Consider the following 11,411-nt stretch of genomic DNA (forward strand, 5'->3'; position numbering starts at 1 on the left):
GATTTGTGTCCCCAAATGCCCCTCCATGTGGGTTCATCCACTGGGCCTACGAACAGCCCTGTAAGAAAGTCTTTCCCCTCCCAGCAGCCATCAATAGCCAAAGTTTCTCACGTTGGGTTGGGATTTCGTACCCACTTCCCATGTCTATATTGGGATTTTGTCTGATTTGACCTTGCATAGTACTTGTGCATGCTTCCACATTGCTGTGAGTTCATTTGAGTAAATGATCAGCTGTCTGGATCATTTCCTTGTGTTCATCCATCCCCACCTCTGCTCTTACTATCTCTACTGGTGCAGTAGTGGCACTTTTGCCCTGGGGGTAATTAGCAGCTAATTGTAATTAAAATGCACTCAATAGGAGTAACTCATGTGTGGTGCTATAAACACAGACAATTTCACATGACTGGAGAGTTCATAGATCCTAGAGAAAAATCTACTTTTTCCACATCCCTAGACCAACGTAACTTCTTACTTTATTCAAAATATGCAATCTCATATTTCTCGATAAGTGTACCTTTCACCCCTCACCAAAGAAGATTCTTTTTGCAATAGATGGAGACTATTACAGAGTTCCAGAACTGGTCAAGTGCATAGAATAAATGCCTTTTAAACACTTAGCCCTAAGTGATACATCTTCAGTGCAATCTCTATACTTAGGATGAATGCATCTCTTAACTCTAAAGAGAAGTTTCCTTACGTGGCAGATGGTGATTAACACAGAAACCCATAATTGGCCAATGTGCAGAGAACAGAAGGTCATAGAGTGCATCCCTCAATAGGACACCTATGTCAAACCTCTACCTCCAAGGCCCAGATATGGTTGTGTGTGGAAGAGGATGTGAAAAGATTGTAACATAGCCTATTTTTCAATTGGGTGGCTTGTTTTCTTGATGTTTGGGTTTTGGGGTTTTTTTGTATATTCTAAACTATTCTCAGATGTATAGCTGGCGAAGATGTTTTTCAATTCTGTAGCTCGCTCTTCACTGAACTGACAGTTTTCTTTGCTGTACAGATGTTTTTAATTTCATGAAATCCAATTTGTTAGTGGTGGTCTTATTTCCTGCCTATAGGCATCCTAATAGGCAAGTCCTTACCTGTCCCTATAAGTGTACTCCCCAACCTTTCCTCTAGCAATTTCAAGGTACCAGGTCTTATATTGAGATTCTTGATCCATGTGCAGTTGAGTTTTGTGCGGGGTGAGCGATAAGGATCTAGTTTCATTTTCTGAATGTTGAAAACCAGGCTTCAAGCACCATTTGTTGAAGATGCTCTGTTTTCTCCAATGTATATTTTTTCCAGTGTATATTCTTTTTCCAAAACATCAGGTAGCTGTAGCTTTGTGGATTTTTATCTGGGTCTTCTATTCAATTGATCCAATGTGTCTGCTTTTTCCAAGTGTCATGCTGTTTTTATTACTGTGGCTTTCTCTATAGTATAATTTGAAAGCAGGTATGAGGCTATCTCCTGCTATATTCTTTTTATTGAAGATTTCTTCGGTTGTTTTTGTATGGAGGCCTCCAAGTACATTTTGAGATTTTTTTTTCTGTGAAGAAAGACATTGGAATTTTGCTTGGGGTTGTATTGAATATGTATACAGATTGCTTTCTGGAGAACGGCTATTTTTCGAAAACATGATGAATTCTTTCAATCTATGATCATGGGAAGTCTCTCCATGTTTTAGTATCTTACTGTTCTAGCTTGTTTCTCCATTGCTGTGACAAAACACTCTGACCACTACCAACGTGGGGAGGAAAAGTTTTGTCTTACATCTCCCAGGTCACAGTTCATCAGGGAGCCCAAGGTAGGAATGCAGGGCAAGTACCTGGAGGCAGAGCTGGAGCACAGGCCATGGATGATTGCTGCTTACTGACTTGCTCCATGGCCCCTGCTTAGCCTGCATTCTTATGCAACACAGCCCCACCTACCCAGAGGTGGCACGACCCACAGTGGGCTGGGAACTCCCACATCACTCAACAGTAGAGAAGATGCCCGGTGGACACAGCCACAGGCCAGTCCTATGGAGGAAATTCCCCAGTTGAGGCTCCCTCAACCCAGGTGTGTCAAGTTGACACTAAAGCTATCCAGCACACGTACTCAGTTTCTCTTTTCAATATCTTAAAATTTTCATTGTAAAGCTATTTCATTTCCTTGATAAGGTTTATTTCCAATTTTTTGAGGCAGTTGTGAATGGGATTATTTCTTTGATTTCTTTTTCAGTACAGTTGTAGTTGGTGTGTGGGAAGGTATTGATTTTGTGGTATTAATTTTGCAGCCTGTCACATTGCTGAAAGTGTTTACCAGCTCTAAGAGGGTTCTGTTGGTGGGGTCTTTGGGGTCTCATGTATAGAATCAGATCATCTGCAAACAGTGATACTTGCCTTCATGTTTTCCTAATTGTGTCATTTTCCCTTCTCTTGCCTTGTAGATCTAGATAAGATTTCAAGCCCTATATCGAATAGGAGTGGAGACAATGAACACCTTTGCCTTGTTCCTGGTTTTAGTGGAAAGGCTTTGATTATTTTTCTCTCTTTGGAATGAAGTTGACTATCATTTTCTCATATATATAACTTTTATTATCTAAAGGTATGCGCCCTCTAGTCCTAGCTTCTCCATGACTTTTAAAAATCATTAAAAGATGTTGGGTTTTCCGTCATTTTCTGCATCTATTAAGAGTATGATGTTTTTTCTGTGTTTGTGTCTGTTTACATGATGGATAGCATGTTTTGATTTACCTGTGTAGAGCTATCCCTGCATCTCTGGAATGAAACACCAACTTGGTCATGATGAATGAACCTTTTGATGTGATCTTGAATCCAACAATGTTTATTGAGTATTTTTGTAACTATGTTCATTGGAGAGGCTGGTCCTAATTTCTTAAGTGGCCCATTTATCATTCAAAGGTATGCTGTTTACTCTCCATGAGTTTGTGTAATTTCCATAGTTGCTATTGCCATTGATACCTAGCTTTATTCCATTGTAGTCAGATAGAATGCAAGATCTTATTTCAACTTTCCCATATTTTTTGAGACCAGCTTTGTGTCATAATATGTGAACATTCATGGAGAAATTTCCATTTGCTGATGAGAAAAAAGTGTATTCTGTAGTGTTTGAGTGGAATGTTCTGTAGATGTTTAGGTCCATTTGCTTTATAATGTCATTTAACGCTGGTGCTTCTTTGTTTAGTTTTCTTCTGGATGACCTATTTGTAACAGTGGAATGTTGAAGTCACCCACTGCCCCTGCGTTGATGTTAATCTATGGTTTTAGATCTAATAGTACTTATTTTATGAAATTGGATGTCCCTGTGTTTGGTCTGTATGTGTTTAGAATTATTTCCTCTTAACGAATTTTTCCTTCATGAGCATGAAGTGACCTCCCTTAACCATTCTGTTTTGATTTGTGGTCTCTTTTCTCTAATATTAGAATAGATAACCTTGCTTACTTCCTAGTTTCATTTGCTTGGAATACCTTTTTCTATCCTTTTACCCCACAATGGTATCTATCGTTGATGATGAGATGTGAGTCTTGGAAGCAGCAAAAAGATGACTCTTGTTTTCTAATCCAATCTGCTAGCTTATCTTTTCAGAGAAATTGAGATTCTTGATATTTGGAGTAATTATTAAAAATATTTATTAATTACTGGCATTTTCTTAATTTTCTGTTTTCTTAGATCTCTTTTCATTTACTTACTTTTTATTTATACCTTGTAACTAACTGCTAGATGTGTTTATTCTTCTCTTCAATCGAAAACGTTCTTTCTAGCATCTTCTGTAGTGGTCATAAATTTCTTTAATCTGTTTTTATCATGGAACGTTTTACTTCTTCTTAAGTTATAATAAATAGTTTTGCTAAGCATAATAGGATAGGTTGGAACTTGTGGTTTTTCAAAATATGTCTTTTCTGGTCTTTCTGACTTTAAAAGTTTCTATTGGACAACTCCCTGCACCCCACCATCTCTGCTCACAGGCCTTTTCCAGTCACCCTGGCATTCCCACAGATCTGTGAGCTTTCCCAGATTTTCTTTGGTGGGTTCCCATTCCCACAACTCCCTGTGCCCTACCACCTCAGTACTCAGGCATGCCCCCAGGCCTATGAGCTTTCCCACACGTCTCTGAGTCCTGACATCTCAGCTCTCAGGCTTTCTTGGGTTGCTAGGACCCTTGTGTGCCGCCAGACTTGCAAGCTCTCCCAGCCTGAGATATCAGCCAATCTGTTCACCTAGAAACCCATCCTGTTGCTCCAGGAGCAAGAGGACTCAATCCTAGAACCTCAACTCAAAAGTCACACCTATCCGTTGCTGATCTGAGATCACATCTTACACCCCATTTTCACATCAACATAAAACGGCCCCCAAATTGAACACTAAGCACTACTCAGATGAGCCAACCTAACAAGTTGGGGAAGCAGCAAGCAAGGAAACAAGCAGCCATTCAACAAAGACGAATCAGCTACCAATATATGCCAAGAAACACCACTAACAAGGGGAGATACCCAGGTCTCATCAAAAAGAAATCACAAACAACAAGAATAACAAAGATAATACGTCTACTACAGAAATTAGCACCTGCATCATAATGTTTCCTGAGAATGGCAAACTAGTGGATGCAAAAGAAAATGATTTCAAAGTAATAATTATAAGTATGTCCAAGGAACTAGAGGAGGAGATGAATAAAAGACAGAATGAAGGTTGTGAAGACACAAACGAGCAGTTGAATTAAATGACTAAAACAATTCAAAACATTAAATTAGAATTCAGTAAAGACAGAATCTCTAAGGGAAAACCAAACTGAAATAGAAACCTCAGGAAATCAAAATAAAAAGCTTAGAAGACAGAAGCACAAAGGAAGTGGGGGAAACGGAACAGGGAATATCAAAATTGAAGACAGCTCGGGGAAGTGGGTCACTCAAAGAAATCTAAAATGCCAAATCTGAAATAACCCAGGAACCGAATATGCAAGACCTATGGGACACCGTAAAAAGATCAAACCCACTAGTAATAGGCAAACAACAAGAAGAAACCCAGATCAAAGGGACAGAATATATTTTTTGTCTTTTTGAGACAGGTCTCCCTGTAGCCCCAGCTGTCCTGGAACTCATTATGTAAAGCAGGCTGGCCTTGAACTCACAGAGATCCACCTGCCTCTGCCTCCTGAGTGCTGGGACTAAAGGCATCACCACCAAACCTGGCTCTAGAAACCTCTGAGACCTCTGTACACATGTAGTGCATATACGTAGATGCAGGCAAACATCCATACACATAATAAACATAATAATAGATTTGAACATATGTACACATAAATAAACATGCAGCTTCTAGGCCAGCTGCATAATAGATGAAGATGGCCAAGAAATAGAACATAGAAGAAAGAGCAAATGTGGTAGATAATGAAGCATTCCACTGTGTACAGGTCAGAAAGCATCAAGTAAAGATGTCCACTGGGAAATGAGAGTGAAGACTGGGAACAGGAGAAAGTCTAGAATTCAGGACGTGATCCGCACCACATCAGAGAAGAATGGAGTATAGTTTTGGATGCCATCACTTCGAGGAGAAAGCAAGGACACAGGTGAACCAAGGTTGGAAACGTAGACAATGACATCCATGCACTTAAGACCCAATGATGAACGGATGCTCTCCCTATTTCTGAGATCTTGGGGAGAATGAGGAGAATCAACTCCACATCTCTCAATGTAAGATTTTCTTTTCTTTGTACAACCATCACAAGAGTACAATAAGACTATGAATGCAAATTTTATTGATAAATTTGAAATAACAAGGAGAGAAAAGAGCTTCTCCAAGAGGATGAACAGACTCCAACTTCCTTCCTCACTCTCAGAAACAAGCTTGTAGAGTCACAATATGAATCAGCTTCTGGGAATACAAAACAACTATTAACTAAGCAAACAGAAAGTCCATTTTAGATACAAACAAGGTAATAGAAAAAATACAAAGGAGATATGGAAACAAAAGAGAAATAATGAAGGGCCGAGGTCACTTTCTCAGAAGCAGATTAAGTAAGGAACTTTAAAAGTATTTTATTTATTATTCTTATTTTATGTGTATGAGGGTATTGCCTGCATGTATGTGAGCGCAGCCCATGCTATGCCACGGAGGTCAGAAGAGGGCTTCAGATTCCCCTGGAACTGGAGTTAGGGACAGTGTGTAGCCACCATGTGGGTGCTGGGAATCAAACCGGGGTCCTCTCAAGGGCTCTTTACCGCTGAGCCATATCTGCAGCCCAGGAATTTTTATTCAACGATGAAAAGTTTTGTTTAGAAGATAGAGCATAAATGTACATGTGCCAGTATGTCTCGGCTGTTGCACTGTAGATATGAGCTTCTCTGTGCTGCTTCTTTGCTAATGTTTCTTCATAAAAGAAGCAAATTCTTCAATTCTTTTTTGTTAATGAAAAGAGTGAGCACAAGACTTAGATATTTAAGTCAGTTTTGACATGGGAAGACAGCATCATCTAGGATGGAATTATGGTAATTAAGAAATAAATTTCAGTTAAACAATTTTGCAATATGCTTGCCAGGGTCAGATAGAATAAACACATTCAAAAAGTAATTACTGGGACCCATGTTCCATCAATTACACATGGTTATTTATTGCATGACTTTGAGTGGAAGATATAAATTAACATCTGACCCTATCTGGGATTTTCACCAACAGCCAAAAGAGTGACTCATTCAAGTTCAACCGGAAGAGTAAAATGAGCCTATGAGGCATCACTTTTGAAGTAGTGGGTGACTATGAACAGTTGTCCGGAAGTTGCTAAACTCTGGCTTACCAAGGTCCTCTCTTATGTAGCTCTAAGTCTGCAGCAGATTTGGTGCAAAGCTAAATTCAGAGCACTACGTGGTATCAAAGCAGTAGAGGTGACTACAGACTTAGACAACATAAGGCATAGACAGAACCAGACTGAAAAAGTCACACATGTATGTGTTTACTCTTACCCTATTCAGAGATTCTGACGATGTCAGCAAACACTGTTCAACGACGATATGAATAGCCTAGTGGGCTTCAGTCCACACACAGAATTAAATGACTAACTGTTGCATGATGGAATTAATCTAGCTCGGATTCAGAGAATTAGACTCTACACTACTGAATGTTTTGCAGACGCTCTACGTAGTACATAACCCTCAAATATTTCATATGAGCAGAAGGTTTTATGGTGGGATAAGAAAAAGGTCTACAATAATACTCACAATGTAAATATATGTGCTGGAAAAATTATTTTAAAATCTGAATAGCCATCACAGGAAGAAGAGAGTTTTCTTCTTAGAAAGGACTCTCACTAGAGCTCCCTTCATGTCTCTGTTCCTCAGGCTGTAGATGAAGGGGTTCAGCATGGGAGTCACCACTGTGTACATCATGCCCATGACAGTCTCCTTCACAGCTGAATTATTAGCTGATGGACACAAGTAGAGACCAATGACTGTCCCATAAAACAGTGACACCACAGACAGGTGGGAGCCACAGGTGGAGAAGGCTTTACGGATTCCCCGAACAGAAGGAACTTTGAGAATGGAGGACACGATCCGTGCATAGGACACAATAATGAGCACAAATGGGATCACAAGAATGATGCCTCCTGTGATGAATATCACCAACTCGTTCATGTGGGTGTCAGAGCAAGCCAGCTTCAGCAGAACAGACATGTCACAGAAAAAGTGGGGGATCACATTGTCCTCACAGAAAGACAATCTGGCCATGAGCAGGGTGTGCAGCATAGCATGGAATGTGGTCAGCACCCAGGACAGAAGCACTAGAGAGGCACAGAGCTTGGGGCTCATGATGCTGGTGTAGTGTAGAGGGAAGCAGATGGCCACATAGCGGTCATAGGCCATGGCCACAAGGAGGAAGCTCTCAAGATCCCCAAACCGTCATTTTCTGCATCTATTAAGAGTATGATGTTTTTTCTGTGTTTGTGTCTGTTTACATGATGGATAGCATGTTTTGATTTACCTGTGTAGAGCTATCCCTGCATCTCTGGAATGAAACACCAACTTGGTCATGATGAATGAACCTTTTGATGTGATCTTGAATCCAACAATGTTTATTGAGTATTTTTGTAACTATGTTCATTGGAGAGGCTGGTGTGTAACTGTTCTCTCTCTCTCTCTCTCTCTCTCTCTCTCTCTCTTTCTCGCTCTTGCTCTCACTCTCTCTTGCTCTCTCTCGCTCTCTCACACTCTCTCCTTCTCTCCCTCTCTTCCTGTGTTTGTGTGTGTGTGTTGGTTTTCAATATCAGGGTAAAACTGGCTTATATAAAGAATTAAGAAGACCCTTCCTGTTCTATTTCATGGAATAATTTAAATAGTATTTGTAGTGATTCTTCTTTGAATTTCTTGAAGAATTCTACAATGAATCTATATACTCCCAGGCTTTTATTCATCACTAAATCCAAACCATCCATCACATTTGAGTTTATCAGTTACCACTGTATGTGACAGTATTGGCTCTTCCCTCCCATCTGAAGCACACTCACTGATTCATTCTGTGATACACTGGTTCATATACGGTTCCATGACCATTAATCATCAGTCATCGTAACTGGTTTCTTCTCTAACTGTATATTCCATATTGCTAGAGCATTTTCCTAAACACTGTTTCCTTGTAATTCCATAGCTACAACCTTCAAAGTGCTCTCATGGCATCTATTGCCTCTTTAACGTCATGAACAAACCCATCAGCTCCAGTAGCTATCATCAGGTACTTTTGATTAGCTCATGGCAAACACATCAAGACCATCTTCAGCTCAACAGCCCCCATATGAAACTCATGATTCCCCGTGTGCTTCTCCCAACCCACTCCCCAGTTTTTTTATACCACCTCTAAAGAAATCCAGGCTCAAGACCAAATCCTCTAGTTTTCCTTCTCATTTGGTTCTCCTCACCCTCAATGCCTGGGTGTTGGTGAGACCATTTTTGTGTAGACTTAGTACGGTCCTGCACAGTAGTGGACAGTTTGTGATTGCAATGACTGTGCATTGCCGAGAAGATGATATTTTGTTGTCCATCTCCCTATCTTCTTGATTTTGCATTTTTTTCTGCTCCCTTTTGCACAATATTTTCTGAAGTTTGGAAGGGCTGGTATAGTTGTATTTTTTAGGGCTGGCCTGCTATATAGCCCAGACTGACCTCAAACTGACCAGTCTCCTGCCTTCATCTCCAGAATGCTAGGATTACATGTGTGTCACGGAAAGCGCATTTGATTCTTTCTAATTTAACCATGCTTTCCCCAGTTTCCCACATTTGGATCTGGTTAGCACTGTATGAGTTTGGAAGGGCTGGTATAGTTGTATTTTTTAGGGCTGGCCTGCTATATAGCCCAGACTGACCTCAAACTGACCAGTCTCCTGCCTTCATCTCCAGAATGCTAGGATTACATGTGTGTCACGGAAAGCGCATTTGATTCTTTCTAATTTAACCATGCTTTCCCCAGTTTCCCACATTTGGATCTGGTTAGCACTGTATGTTGTCCGGACAGTTAGAACAGCCCGTGGTTTCCTCTTCCTGCATCTGCATTCATCCTGTTTTGATTTCTTTACTCTTTGGCTGTCTGGGATTAAAATCTGGACATTATCATGCTGAATGATTCTTATAAGGACACAAAAAATAATATCATCTGATGCACTGCCAAGACATGCCCTACACAGCAGTGTGTGACATATCAGTCGTAATTTCTTCACACTAGCCTTTCACATTTGATCTTCCTCCTGCCTTGCTTCATCTTCCCTCTGCTCCCACTTCACCTGGCTTAGCTTCAGTTTATCTTTCATACATATTACATATGACTTGATCTGTAAAACCTTTCATGCCTCCCTAGGTAAGACCAGGTGCCATGTTCTCAAGAAAGACCAGCTGCCATGTTCCCACAGCATCCTGTTTTCATCCCATAGCACTCAATGCCCTGATCATGGGTTTGTAGCTGACTTCCCATTAGAAATTCAAATTCCATGCAAGAAGGGCTGTGGCTCCATCTTTTCCAATAGAGAGCACCTGACCTGGTGCCTGAATGGGCACCGAGATGTAGACTCCCTCAGCTTCAAAGGCTGCAAACTCCTAAGTTAGAGTCACCACTACTAAATACTAGGACTCCCTAGCTTGAACTATTAGCATTAACTTTGGACACCTTATTACATAATTACTTGGTATAACTTCAGACCCATGGACACTATTGTACTACCGAAAAATTCATTATACATTTTACATGAATATTCTCTCCTTTGTGTTAATGAACTTCTGATTTGTTGATGTTAGGATGAAACATACGATGAATTTAGTAATTTGGGAACAAAGGATGGAAAGAATTTCTACGTTTGAGACCTCACTCCAGTTTGTTTCCAGTTATGTGCGTACCTTGGGTGCCTCAGAGCTGACTAAGAAACCTGAAGAGGGACAATAGGCACATGGAAACTTTGTCCTCTCAAGATGAATAACTGAACCCAAGTTCTAGAATTTTCATCCTGCTGGTGCTGTTTAGTCTAGCTGAGATGACAGTATTTGTTGTCTGCTTGCTTGCTTGGTTGCTTTTATACACTGAGATATAATATGCTGCTGTAGCAATAAGGAAAAGCATCAGTGAAACTTTACATACTTGGCATCTCAAAGCACTGCTTTCTTGAGAAATGAGTAAGACCTGTATCTGGCATCTAGACGTTATTATGGCTCACAAGTCAAGGGACATCGCCTGAAGACAGTGCCATGGATGAGAACTATGAGTTTCAAGAGTTCCCAGATGGCGCTCTCATCTCCCTCACTTTTGGGAGATCCTGCTGCTAAGGTTCCAGTCCACCATGTCCGGATAGCTCTAAGGGGCTCAGCGGTATATGGAAGGACTCCCTTTCTCAGTGGGGGCCTCCTGCTCTCTACCTGATTTACCTGGAAAATGCCATGAAGCACGGATCCCTGACCTTATTTGGAACATGACCTTTGGCATAGTTACCTGCAATAAAACTGCCCCTAGGTATTTTCTATATGATAATTAGGCATTACCCTATAGCAAGATGATAGGATCTCCCAACCACATGTAAATAAAGCATACTATGAGCACCTATCAGCTGAAGCTTTGGCTGCTGCCTCCACACTATATTTTCCCTAACCCCCATAGGGGATGGAAGGCACTTGGGTCTGCATGTTCTGCAACAATTTAGGCATTGTGACAGAGGAAAAGCAGAAGTCAGAGAAAGACAAGTTGCTGAGAACAACAAGTTGTTGGATTGGTGGCCAATAGCCCTTGAGGAGAGGGAGAGACCCACACCTCACCTGATACCTATTCAGGTCTCTGTCCAGGCTGCATGTAAGAATCATGAAGCACATAGGTAAAGATAGAGCCCAATGATTAGTGTCTGCCTAGCATGCACGATTCTCTGGGTTCAGACCCCAGAACTGCATAATAAAAAAAAC

General features: G+C 40.8%; 1 protein-coding gene across 1 annotated transcript; it reads right to left on the bottom strand.

Annotated features, from left to right (window-relative positions):
* Positions 1 to 2,874: 2,874 nt before the first annotated feature.
* Positions 2,875 to 11,201, bottom strand: LOC103733943 (olfactory receptor 1468-like). The gene is made up of 4 exons (XM_029563431.1): positions 11,108 to 11,201; positions 10,568 to 10,601; positions 7,278 to 7,884; positions 2,875 to 2,958 (listed from the first exon to the last, which is right to left on the bottom strand). Exons 1-4 carry the CDS (start codon positions 11,160 to 11,162, stop codon positions 2,875 to 2,877), a joined length of 780 nt encoding a protein of 259 aa, XP_029419291.1. The 5' UTR covers positions 11,163 to 11,201.
* Between the last annotated feature and the right edge of the window lie 210 nt (positions 11,202 to 11,411).

This window comes from Nannospalax galili, unplaced genomic scaffold, assembly GCF_000622305.1.
Source record: "Nannospalax galili isolate Female #2095 unplaced genomic scaffold, S.galili_v1.0 scaffold2176, whole genome shotgun sequence".
NCBI lineage: Eukaryota > Metazoa > Chordata > Mammalia > Rodentia > Spalacidae > Nannospalax > Nannospalax galili.